General features: G+C 36.2%; 2 protein-coding genes across 2 annotated transcripts; both read left to right on the plus strand.

Annotated features, from left to right (window-relative positions):
* Nucleotides 1–333: 333 nt before the first annotated feature.
* On the plus strand, nucleotides 334–7,022 carry LOC134823512 (uncharacterized). The gene is made up of 13 exons (XM_063835004.1): nucleotides 334–503; nucleotides 713–907; nucleotides 1,031–1,151; nucleotides 1,337–1,461; nucleotides 1,594–1,723; nucleotides 1,865–2,027; nucleotides 2,184–2,480; nucleotides 2,692–2,899; nucleotides 3,026–3,157; nucleotides 3,385–3,510; nucleotides 3,654–3,809; nucleotides 3,968–4,069; nucleotides 4,245–7,022. Exons 1-13 carry the CDS (start codon nucleotides 417–419, stop codon nucleotides 4,386–4,388), a joined length of 1,986 nt encoding a protein of 661 aa, XP_063691074.1. The 5' UTR covers nucleotides 334–416; the 3' UTR covers nucleotides 4,389–7,022.
* A 4,158-nt stretch (nucleotides 7,023–11,180) lies between these two features.
* Nucleotides 11,181–13,293, plus strand: LOC134819189 (protein YIPF6-like). Its single transcript, XM_063828988.1, has 5 exons — nucleotides 11,181–11,307; nucleotides 11,487–11,628; nucleotides 11,829–11,931; nucleotides 12,135–12,298; nucleotides 12,512–13,293. Exons 1-5 carry the CDS (start codon nucleotides 11,230–11,232, stop codon nucleotides 12,622–12,624), a joined length of 600 nt encoding a protein of 199 aa, XP_063685058.1. The 5' UTR covers nucleotides 11,181–11,229; the 3' UTR covers nucleotides 12,625–13,293.
* Nucleotides 13,294–13,731: the final 438 nt, after the last annotated feature.

Consider the following 13,731-nt stretch of genomic DNA (forward strand, 5'->3'; position numbering starts at 1 on the left):
GTTGGGGGTCCCCCCTTTTTTTCTTTTTTTTTGTCTATTTACGATTAACGACGATAAAAAATCATTTATTCTCTCTATAAGAGGAGAAAGAGGGATAAAAAGTGGTAGTATAGTTAAAATAAGATTTTTATTGAATTTTTATCTAGGGTTATTGTTATATTATGTGTATATTGTTTGAATAATTTCTCTTTATTCTCTCTAATAAATCACTTCACAATTTTCTGACATAGACAAGAATCCAGGATTGAAGTTACATGTTTGGCTTGAACCTGTTGTTTTGTCAAAGCCACCAGGCCCTTAATTATAGACATGGAATAATCATTTTCCATTCATAGATCATCATGTTTCGTGTATTTCCTTTGCCTGACTGTCCTGTCACCTGTTAGTACGTAATTTGTAACCCACTGTTGCATAGAATGGAAAAGGAATTTAAAGCTGCTAGGAAAAAGATAAGGATCCATCTCAAGGCTGCAGAGTTCGAAAATGCTCTTTTAGTTTGCAAGGTTTGTTTTTTACCAATATATTGAATGACAATCTTTCGATTTTTATCACGTAATAATTTAGGGGGAGGGCAGGTCACAGGGTATTTAAATGGTTACGCTAGTAGAATTGTGACATTAGCTATAAAACTGTAAGTGGCGGGGGAGAGGTGGTTAAAAAAGGAAACAAAAGAATTACATATGAACGACCCTTAAAACATAAATCATTTCAGGAACTGATATCACGTGATGTTCATTCAGCAGAGATTTTCTACTATCAAGGACTTTGTTACTACCGTTTACAGCAGCTTCCAACGGCTGTACTATCTTATGAACGAGCACTTTCCATTGATGCAAATTACTTAGATGCACTGAAGGGCCTAAGTCTTTGTATGCTCAATGCTGATGATGATAGGGCACCTCCCCAGGTACTGAAAACAGAGATTTAGCTGATTAATGTTATTAAAACCAACAAAATTTTGCTGACCTAAACTTGTTGGTGTGACTGATTGCCTGGAACAGATCTATTCATAACTACTGAAATGTTTCAGAAAAAGCTTTCAGTGCTAAAGAAGCTTCTCGAAGTGGATCCCGAAATAAAAAATGCTGAACCAATGAAAAAACAGATCAGTCTCTGTCACTGGAAGGTAGCTGAATATGATCTTTCTTTTCGTAAGTTGCAGAATTGAGAAACTAACACCTAATATTCACCTGAATAAATTTGAGATCAATTAAGTTGTAAAACAAAGTTATTTAGACATATGACCAGCGTTAGATTCTCAAGTTCAGCTAAAATGTATATTAACTGACAATCATATATATAATTTACATTAAACACTGACATATATTTCTTACAGAGACTCTGTTATGTTTATCCCTTGATCATGCGAGGGAAGTACAGCGAATAATGTTCACTGAGGTCTCCAAAACGAACAGCGCTCTATGCTACAAGCAACTTCATTTCATACTTGCCAAGGATAAGGTTAATTTCGTAATAATCTCTTTTATACTTTAATCTTTCAACTTAATCTGGGGCTAAAGATTGAGCTCTAGGCATACTGTGCCTCAGTAAAAACGTTTCATTCTAGCTTATCATATATTTATCCTTTTTCAGGATCTTATGCCCACCAGCAACAAAATGAAATTCTACTATGAGTACGGATCATTTTTGAATGAGCAAGGAGAAGATCCCAAAGATCTAATAAACTTGATGGTCTCTAATCTTGATTTCTACAGACAGAATGGTGAGTAAAAACAATGGTACCTCAATGACGAAAAACCTGGTAAAAAATGTTGTAAGTGTCACAATATTACATACTTTTTACTAAAAACATAGCAAACAAACAAGTAAACCAAAATGCCCAAATTTAATAAAAGTTTCTCAGTTAGAGTAGATTCCAGTGGAGGCTCCATAGGATCAGACGAGACAGGAGTACAAGTTACCCCTAATACCGAAGAGTGGTGGCCTTCTCAAACACTGTCAGCTCAGCTGTGGATTATATGGGATCAAATAAGCGACTGGAACGGCTCTCCTAAGCTTCAAATTCCGTACGGTTTCAATAATAATGTTTTCACAGCTAGGCTGTGGTCAATGTTTTTTGTTCAAAATTTAAAAAATGTATTCTATTTCTATCACTGATTTCATCAATTCTTCGAACACATCTACTTTCTACGAGCGGGTTTTCTAGTTTTGCTATATTTCAGAGAGGATGTTAGCGTCTCACTAGAAGACACTTCACTGATCCTAAGAAAAGACAAATGTACTGCTAAAACGATCTTCCATCTGTTACAAGATCTGGACTATGACAAATGTCAGGACGTTATAGACCTGTGCACTGGTGACATGATGAACAATGCCACGTGTAGCCATTATAACAGCACGTGCAGCTTCCATGACGAGATTTGTACTGTGCACGATGGTAACCCTACTGTCATGTTTTTGAGAAGTGTGGCTCGTACCACTATCAGGAAAGACGTCGAGAAAATACCTGACAATTTAGCGTGAGTCTTCTTAATTTGTTTTATCTTTAGCTTAACCAGGGATTTAATTATCATATTATTAATATAATATGTTGATTGTTGTATCATATGTTGGTGTATTGGTTGTTCATTATTTATTTGTAGGCTCACGACCATTATAGGTGGTGCTGAATTTCATGAATCCTGTATGTGAAACATTAAAAGTATACCGATTAATTTCCCTTATTTTCAGAATCCTAGAGAAGATTCTGCAAGAAAGGCCGACTTATCACAACAGTTCGCTACTGAAACTAGTTGCGAGGTTCCGATGTTATGTGATCCACACTTTCAACCTTCCCAATGACCTCGTTTACTTGAAGGAGTGTGCCCTTCAGGACCCTATTATAGAGGCTTGGTTAGCCCTTATGAAAAACTCAACTACTATACTCACCTGCGAACATGTGAGTTTTATTTCAGTAAAAAACTCTGATTTATTTTACCACGAAAAATCATCTTCTGGTTATGAACAAATCCTTTTATCTGCTTGTAATGTAACAAGTCCTAATAAAATGAACTAATCTATTCAGCCCCACCCGATGGTCGATGCAGTAAAACAGTACATTAAGAAAAACACAGACAGACACGTGAACATCGAGAAGTTACTCTCGGTCAGAGCCGCTCATCCTAAAAACTTTACCTACTCTACACTTCTTCTGAAGGTTTTATAAAATTTCTTAGAATCTAAATGACATAAATTTCAATTCGATGTTTCACGTTTTTGTAAACTTCATTTCACTTTTTGTTTCAAAGATAATGTGGATTCTGAAAAGGGTATTATTCGGTATCAAAAATATTAGTAACGTTACAACGTTACAACGCTATTGCGACAATAATCTTCCTATTAATCACATGTTCTGTACGTGTTATAAACACATCCATTTGTTAGGTGTTAAAAAAGGAAGTGGAGGAAGGGGAATATGACAAAAGTGAATTTGAGAAGATTGTCAACAAGTGTTATGTTAACGACAAGAAGAATCCCACCATACTCTTTTACCTAGGCGACATTTCCCGAGTTAGTGTACAAATATTTCAAAAACAAAAACATATCTCATTATTATGTATTGACGAGAGTTTTAATTCTGGGATTACTTTTAAGAACAATGTCAGTGTTCAAAAGAGTACATTAGGCACATAAACGTAAACATTGTTTTACAGGAGCAGCATAAAGATCCCATAGCAGCAGCGAGATATTACGAGAAATCAATAAGAATCAGTGGTAGCTTGGATGTGTTGAAACTTCTAGATTCACTCCCTCAAACAGACGATATGATCAAAGAACTCAATATCAAGAGTCATGACCATATACTAAAGGTACGTACGGTAATATGCAATATGAACTGTTTCAGTTTTTATTTTTCCTCGGTTTTTATGAAAACGTAAGTGTAACATAAATTAATACCTGGATAAGGTATAACGACGTTTTAAAATTCACTAAGTAAACCTTAGTTTTAATACCCAGTTTCTTTCAGACGTCGCGTGACCACAAGTTGCATGTAAGACTGGCAATGTTGCACACTAACAAACCCAACCAAGCTATAAAGCAGCTTCAGCAGGCTCTTAAGATATCCCCGGTTAGTACTTTATTCAACAACACTAACTTGTTATTATAAAAGTTCCTCTCTTTTTTCAAACTCTTTACTGTATTGCTCTCTTATCTGTAATAGTTGTACACGTTATCTATATCGGTTATACCGATAGTACATTTAACATTATTGTAACTGTTTTAAACACAACCCTATCACCCAGGACGCGTTAACATTAGAACTGCTAGCAGAAAAGTACCTGTCATTAGGCAAGTACAGATCAGCCTACAAGTCGTACAGTAAAGCGGCCGAGCTGGAGCCTACCTCTTACAGACAGTACAGTTTAGCAGCCATACTCTCCAACTAGGTCGTCCTAATGAAGCTCTAGTTCTGTTCCAGGAGGTTCTGGAGAGCAACAGATCGTACGGGCCAGCTCTGCTAGGCTGTGTTAAATCTGTGTACCAGTTAGCTGTTAACTGTGTTCTCCACTCTGCTAGGTACGCTCACGCTGTGTCCCTTGCTAATCAGTGTGTTCAGTACCTAGATCAGGTGCTGCACTTTGAACCGAGGTGGTCTGTTACCTGGAAGTATTTGGGGGATGTTTGTCTGCTGTTAGTGCAACTCAGGGACTCTACACTCACTCTACCTAACAATATAAAGACTGCTCTAGATGTTGAGGGGCAGGAGATATCGGATAAAGGTCTGGTTACTTTAGCAGTTAAATCTTACAACAAAGGATTGGAACTGGAGCCTGGTTGTTCTGAGTATCTATTAGATCTAACGAGATCATATCTAGAACTGGCAGGATACCAAGAGGAGTACCTGTTGCACGCGCTGACCCTCGCTAAACGCGCTGTTCGTCTCAGACCACGTGACCACCTGGCATGGAACATGCTCGGAGCTGTATGTATAAAGCGGAAGGTATACAACCTGGCTCAACACGCCCACATCAAGTCTCTCATGCTCAATAAGGACGATAACCCTGCAGCCTGGACCAACTTGGGCTTACTCTACATGTTGAATAATGAGTTCCAGCTTGCTAACCAGTGTTACTCAGAAGCACAAAGTAATGATCCCAAGTACGCGCAGTGCTGGGTTGCCATGGCGTACCTTGCCCGTCAGATGGGCTACGAGGACGAAGCTGGGAGGATTTTCAAGGACCTGATTCAAGACAGAGAGAGAAGAACAACAGTTGAAGGTACGCTGGAGTACACGGTTAAGTTCTGTGCGAGTGAAATGAGTACTGAAATGATACACGAGGTACTGACATTGACTACTCGGTGTTCTTATCTGAAACACTCAGCTGATTGGCTACTTTTCAACATATCAGGAGTGTTGAGCGAACAGCTAGACCTCCACAAACAAGCTCTTCAGCACTATGTAAAGGCAACCACTCTAGCCCCTACAACTGAAGTAAGGGTGGAACTGAAACGGAACATTGACAGAGTGCAGTGTAAACTGGGCAACTACTCCACTCTAAATGAGAACAATCACAGCTTGTGGCTGGCACTGGCTCATATGAAACGAGGGCAGTATGGAATGGCATCTAGTATTCTAGACAGCATGTCTGGTAATGAAGGTGCTGCTCAGTTGGATGTGAGCGTATTCCAGGCTGTTCTCTGTTGGATATCAGAAGATATGAAGTCAATATCTAAACACCTGCCGACCACTAGTAGTGATGTCTCACAAGTTATTAAATGTCTCATGTTGTCTGTAGATCCGCCAAAAGAACTTCGCAGCTCTATTAATTCCAAAGACTCTGATCTCCAGGCCAAGTTCGCCTGCCTTTCCCTGAAACTTCAGTTGCAGTCTGACTCTTCACCTTCAACTGCAATAACAGAGATGTTTTCTAAGATTAACGCCATACCAGTCAACTCTAAAGAAAGTCAGTACCTGCTAGCCAAGTATCTTATTATCCACCAAATTGAAATGAGCAGAGCCCGGCAGATATTAGAAAGACTGATGAAACTCGGTGCTCTGAGGGAAGATATATTCGAGCTATATTTGGAGGGTGTTATGTGTGATGTGTCACGTGGTGTTACTGACATGGACACTGACAAAAACTCTGGTAGTAATGGGACAGATAAGACCACTGATAACGGTGACACTGGGAGCGGGGAAACTGATAGTGATGAAGATATTATCAGAAAATATACTCTCAAATCTTACCACATGTTTCCATGGAGACAGAATTCTAAGTCACTTTTTCAGCGCTATATAACATCTTAATTTAATATTACATTAAGATCGACATTTATGTTATTATTTCCATTTTGGGAAGTTTGTATTTGTTAGATTGTTACTGGAGCAGAAATAACAATTTTTACTGTGATCTCTTTAAAGTAACTATTGTGTTGGGGATATTTATACTTTTCAGATGCAATTTTTCAATGTTTAAGTTTTTGAGTTTTATTGAATATCGTGTTATTTATACATATATGGACACGTTCATAAAAAAGATGAAATTCAGCCAAAATTTGTTAACTGTGATTTTTGTGTCTTCTTATCAAAATGAGAAACATGATAATCATCCCATGGTTAAGTTAAACGTTCAAATTTTGCAATGCTGAAATCGCCAAATAATTTTTTTCCTTAGTTACGGAGTGATAGTCGTTTAGTTTGGGGCTCTGAAAATAACACAAAAGTCACAAAATTTCTATTTTTGGTTTAACACAACCTCTATTATGGGGCCTATTTTTCATTTTGTATGGTCAATATTGATAGTACAAGTTCTTATCAGTCATATGATACGATTCTACACGTTTTTATTCGTTAAGAGGGTCAATTTAGCACAATAATCACATTTCAATGCAAAAAATGGCAGATTTTCAGAGGTGAATTTGAAGTGCTTAATTCACTAATTGGATATTAAAATGTTGCTAGATGTCATCGTGTGTGTATACATTCTTGAGTTTCGTGATTCTGCTTGCCAAAGTGGGGCTAAATTCCACACAATAATCACATTTCTGTGTAGTGTGTTACTAGGCAGTAAATTTGTCAGTACTTCGTGTGTTTGTTTTTGTTTACCGTGTTTTAGGTTTTGAACTGCTGCTATGTATCATGAATTTGACTAAACACTTTAAATAGTAATCTGAATTGAAAACTGTAACACCAGGCAAAAACTTAACACGAAAATCACATATTTAAAGTTACTGTGACTATCAACTTCCTGTTCAGGCCCATTTATCGTACATTTTTTCATTGCTCTTTGGTCTATATCTCTTATTGAGACCATTTTAGACTTGAAAAGTTGGTTTCAATCGATAATCGGTCAATTTTTAGCACAATAATCACACAAGATAAAGTCCTAACTTATTTTCTATTCTTGTAGTTTTCAAGTCAAGTGTGATATTTGAAGCGGAAATCGGTTTTGAAGCTATCAAAATCGTTTATAATTGATTAATGAACAATAGTGTCAGGCATGATGACAAAAAAGGCCGACTTTGAACACAAAAATCACGTATAAAAGGCGATTGTGACTATCTAATTGCAGTTTCAGCCCATTAACGATTATGTATGCGTTTTCTATGCTATCAAATCTTTTTCTTGAGACAATTTTAGACCTGAAAAGTTCATTGAAATCGATATTCGGTCAATTATTGGCACAATAATCACACGAAAAAATCTCGACCTATTTGCTGAACCACAGAGTTAATTTTATTCTGCGTTCTATATCATCAACTTTTATTGTCTCTAGTTAATGAAGGAGTTTCGGCATGTGTGCTGTGCCCAGCTCAAGATTTATGCGAGATTGCGAGCCGGACTCATCGCACAAAATTTGTAAATAAATGAGGAAACAGAAAAAGTTTAACTTAAAAGTTGAGGTAATTAGGAACTTAACATGTATTTTATACTCTTAACGTGTATTTTATCACTTGTTTATAGCGTGAAAACTTCGACGTAACGCGCGCGAGATTTTTGCCAGATTTTTGCGAGTTTCGTTTAAATCTCATAGCTAGGCTCACGATATCGTGAGATTCTCTGCGAGATTTCGGCACCCTCTTTCAGCACTACATATTCGGTCGCGCGCTTGCATTTTCATCGCTTTTCAGCGTGTTTATTCATTGTACTGTCTAAGTCTTAAAGGATACTAGTTGTTATAAGATCAAGATTCACAGTGGTTACTATAGTTACCATGGTTACCATTAAAGGAGGTACTATTCCTGGCTACAGTCTACTCAATCTTTCTCAGAATATACTTGATACTGCCATAGGCATAGTGAATTAAAAGTTTGAGAAAGGGTCTCTTCAACTGGAGAACTGACTTATTAATCCTAGCAGGTAATTAACTCTGGATCCTCATCACATTGATTCCATTCTAAATTCTAGCCATAAACAAAACAAACATTACCAGATAACTCCGTTTACAATAATTTGACATGTTCCAGTGTGAACGAGGCCTTCCCCGGACAAATCCTTAAATGCCAGTCTTCTCTTGATCTTAGTTCTCTAGATGAAGTACGAACAGTATAATCTATCGGATAACGTATATAACAAGGTGCTCTGATGATAATTTTAGTAAAATAATTAATAATTGCCAAAAGAATGACCGCTGATGAGACTCGAACCCGAGTCAACTGCTTGGCGAGCGCGCCCTGAACCATCGGGCTACGTGAGGCTTACTATAATTACAATATGTAACATAATATAATTCATAAAAATACGCACGTAAATTTTTCGTTATTCATGGATCCAATAACAGTGACATACTTTTCGCTTACAAAGGGACTCGCGAAATCTTTTTAAATAGAAAATAATTAGTGGGGCAAGAAATTGCAGGCTGGAGGGGGGGGGGGGGTGGGTGGGGAGTACATTTCGCCACTACACGTGACACGTGAAAATCGCACTTCTAGTGTCAAAATCCAATCTCATCGCACTTTTTTTAGAATCTTGATAGGGGGTGCTGTGTGATATTTGAGTCAACAGTGGCACCAACTTACCAGTTTTAACGTTTTTTAACAGCAATTTCAGATCGATTTTATAGTTCTATGATACAACACAGTTGGTCTTTCTCTATCATACATATTGCAATTTATTGGATTTAATTTAACCAATTGATGTGATTTTATTGTCTGAAACAAGCCCTATATCACTTGAACATAAGATAGGAGAATCAAACAAGCTAAGATTCATCATTTATATTCTATTTCAGAAGATAATTAAGTGACGATGGCAAATTTGAGAAATAAACTCAATCTCTCGCATTTCAAACTTTCAAACGTGATAAATGTGTTTTATATGTAGCCTTACATGCTCAGAACAGTCTAAGATAATTTCAAATGTAGCAAAACAAAATAGTAACAGTCTAAATGTCTAATTATGAGTCTAGAAAAATGATTAAAACTTTGTTTTAAAATTAGATGTGATTTTTGTGTCGATTGTGACCGTTTAACAGAAAATAATTGATTAATTTCTTGCTTGCGCCATATTTTGAGCTGTAGAAAATTGTTTCTGAACTTTGATATTGGCTATCTATCGTTAAAAACGTTAATTTCCCCAAATTTGGCCATATTGTGATTTTTTTGCTCTATCTCAGCCATTTATATGTGACTCTCTGACCCTTTATCGCTTAACTTACCTAAAAGTGTGTATTAAACACCTTCAAGTACGTTGCACAACAATCTGGTTTTAAATGAATGGGTGAGTGGCTTCCAAAGTCACAAAAGTGAGTTTTGTGTCATAACTTGCCCAAATATCAATATTTGTTAATTATTCTGCCAACATAGCCTTCATTATGTAAAAACAAGCATATTCTGAAAGTTTGGTTGAAGTTGGTCAATATTAAGGTTCATTTTTGACAAAAAACAAATTTTGGCTAAAAAAATTGAGAGCTGAATTGCACCTTTTTTATGAACGTGTCCATATAATGAAATCTGTCGACTCTGATACATATTGCTTTATGATCTATTGGATAAAAAGTTGATATAATTTTTTCAGATATGCTCATCATTACTTTTTCTATTATGATTATCCTGTTCAGGTCAATGAGTTATGTTACATGGATAAAATAGAAGAGTTACAGGCAAAGAAAAGAAAGGCAGAAACAATTGGACTAATACTGCAAACAAGAAGATTACAAAAAGAGAAAGAGAGAAAAGATCAAGTAGATTGTGCGATCAAAAAAGAACCATCGTATTCTTGTGATCAGATTGAATATCATGGTGAAGATCGAAATCAGTCCAGAGATATAAAGAGAGCTGAAGCAATTGGAAGAATACTACAGTTAAGAAGATTACAAAAAGAGGGAAAAGATAAAGTAGATTGTGCGATCAAAAAAGAACCTTTACTTTCATATGATCAGATTGAATATCATGATGAAAATATCAATAGTGAAAATACCAATAGTGAAAACATCACTGGTGTAAACATCAATGATACAGAACCAAATCCGTCCTGTGAAAAGGTGAAATTTGTGATTGAGACTGAGGGAAACATAGACAAAATCACAAAAGACTTTTTACACTCGTTGGGAGAGAACAGCAGCAGCTTTAAAATGAATGTAAAAATAGGTTTATTTAAATTTGAAATTAGCAATGATGATTGATATTGTTAAATGTTTTGGTTTACTCTTATCATTTTATATCCTAGCTAATTTGATCATGAGCTGGAGCCCTTTCTTAACTGTATTTTTTCCCAGATTTTAAAGTTAATGAATTGTATACTGGTATTGAAGAGATGTTAGAGCAGAGTGCTTATCATATTTATTAAACATTTCATCGTTACATTTTGAGTGTCAAGATATAAAGCTTAGACTAAAACTGGTTGAACAATTTTGTGTTGAATTTTTTTCAATTGAATCTTTGCAGTCTATATTAAAATCTGTTATATAATGTTCATGTAATCGGGTTTTGTATATGACCCCCAAAGAAAACCAAAGCATAATCAGTTGTATTTGATACACTTATTATTTTGTATAATATTATAATTTATATTAACCCAAGATGGGTCCTTACTCACCTCATTTAGCAGAACGAGTCCCAGTACTTTCAGTTTGGAATAAAAATAAAAATAAAAAAGACGAGACTTTAAAAAATCGACGATACATAATAATAATAATTAATAATAGGCCACAGAAAAAAAACCAAGCAACCTATAAAATATAGTGACAGTGTAATGACTAATGGTGTGTATTGTAACGGTAATATCCGTGTATAGTAATGTCTGGTCCGGAGTACACGAGCCTACCAGCAACAGATGTGGACAACAACATGAGTGGCAACATATTCGTTCCTAACACACCCGGCTCAGATGAGAACACACTGGATGAACCCATATCCACTACATTGGTTAGCTATATGATACGTCTTAACCCGATTAAATTAATGTTGTCTTTTAATGCGAATATTGACTGTGAATTTACAGTCGCATTCAATATTCTACAGTGTAGATATTACAAACTAAATGGTTATCTAGAAGAATTAACCGACTATACGAACCAAGCCACTCACTTCACCCCTTATTTCAGATGAGGGATATAAAAGCGGTGGGCAGCAAGTTTTACCACGTGATAATACCACGTGACGGGAGTCTGTTACTCAATGATTGGGACCTGTGGGGACCTCTCATACTCTGCACTCTTCTTGCTATCATTCTCCAAGGACACAGTGGTTAGTGGTTATTGTAGATTATAGCTAAAAGACTGTAATATACCTCAACCTATTCTATCTGTTTAATCATTAAGTTCACTGTGCCCTGTATGTCAAGTTGTAATAAATTCAGCTAAGCGAGATCATGGTCTAGTTGTTCAGCTTATTTTAGTTGATTACAAGTCGGGTAATAACATTTCCCTCAATAACACGTATTTCAGATGGTAAACATGACGGTGGTCCACAGTTCGCACAAGTATTTGTCATCATCTGGGTGGGAGCGGGGGTAGTTACACTCAACTCTAAACTCCTGGATGGCAGACTGTAAGTCATCTTCTTAGGTACTAATTGTTGTACATAATATGTATGTTATGTACATGTCTACATTAGTCTCACAAAACTAAACTGCCTAACTGTACTGTTAGAACTGGGAAGAACCTTGTATCGTTACATTAGTAATGAGCTAAACATTCCAATACTTAACACGTGCTCAATTACTTTACGTGGTAACTGTACCATTATTTCAGGTCCTTTTTCCAGAGTATATGTGTACTGGGTTACTGTGTGTTTCCCCTTGCAGTGGGAGCAGTTTTAGTAAAGATGTTCAGTTTGTTTGGTCTAAAGAAAGGACTTATTGCGTTCATTGTGGACTTTGTGGTTGTTGGCCTGGCTTTTGTATGGGCCATGTTTGGTGAGCCGCCTAATTTTATTGTTGAATTCAACATGATTCAATATAAACGAATACAGAATCAACTTTGTCAAGAAATTAGAAATTTGTAAATCGTAATGTCTGAAGGGTGATAATTGAAATACTCAAATAACTGAGGTGAACTGGCATACTCAGATGGAAAGTTCATTCAACATTAATTCTAAAACTCTCTTTTAAAACTAAACCATGTTTCAGCGGCTGTATGTTTTCTGAAACCGACCAATAACCCGGGAAAGAAGATAATATCAACCTATCCAGTGGGACTCTTTTACTTTGTCATAGCTTGGCTTGTCATTTCTCAGCCTTGACTTGGTCTTCAGATCTATATTTGAATCAGTTTCTTTTTCTAACTAACAGGGATTTGATAAGTATAATGAGGTGCATGATTAATGTAGAATTCTGCTGAGGTTATTTCGACATGTTTACAGTGGAGTTAGTGGTATGGTGGCTGATGGTACTAGGGGTAAACTATTTGATCGAGTATTTGTAATGATTTGTTTGCTGCGCAATAACTTATTAACTTAGTAACTTTAGTTGCAATTTGATGATCATCGTGGCTTTGGTGTACCATTTTACAAATTAGAAGCTGCAATCTTTTGGTCGCTCCATTTCTATTTTGACGTGATGTGCAACGATTTCTCGTCATACAGTCTTATTGAGTAACCCCAAACGCGGAAACTACAAGGAAGAACATGGCTAAGTTATTATTAAGCTGCAGTTTTCATGATTTTAAAAATTGATTACATAATTGAGCATTGAATAAAGAACCTGCTTAATTTGTAAATCTTCCTCTTACTGTCTGGAAATTAATATAAATTGGACATAACAGGTTTTTTGTCGTTTTGAAAGTTTGTCTTTCATTGTTGGCTCGAAATATGTAAATTAAGAGTACTGTTTTAAATTTCGAAATGTTATTCTGTGATCTGTAAATTATTTTTATCAAATTATTCATTAGCTTGTTTGCAATGAACATACTAGATGATTATTTGCTGTTCACTCTTCACAAAAAATAATAAACTGACAATTCAGAAACAAATCTCCACCGCTAATAAATAATCTCATATTTCCAATTTATTTAAAAGTACCAATCAACAACAATAACGCCATTATTTACCCACAACAAATTCTAGCAACCAACCATGACTCGCAAAAGAGACAACACCCCCAACACTGGTAATTATCTCCACCTCATTAAAAAGGACCAGGCTAGCAAGAAGAAAAGCTCGCTGGTCAGCAAGATTCCTGTGTATAAAGCACTGAGACAACTTCTCCTGAGACGTGTCAACAGACAGGGTATGAAGGAGCTTGTTAACGAGACTGAGTAGATTACACTCCACACTTCTTGTCTGGTCAACCAAAAACACTCTTAAACAAACATTCCAAACATTCCTGGAGCCTTGAAGTTTCAGGCACCT

Source organism: Bolinopsis microptera, chromosome 1 (assembly GCF_026151205.1).
Source record: "Bolinopsis microptera isolate Bmic1 chromosome 1, MBARI_Bmic_1.0, whole genome shotgun sequence".
Classification (NCBI taxonomy): Eukaryota; Metazoa; Ctenophora; class Tentaculata; order Lobata; family Bolinopsidae; genus Bolinopsis; species Bolinopsis microptera.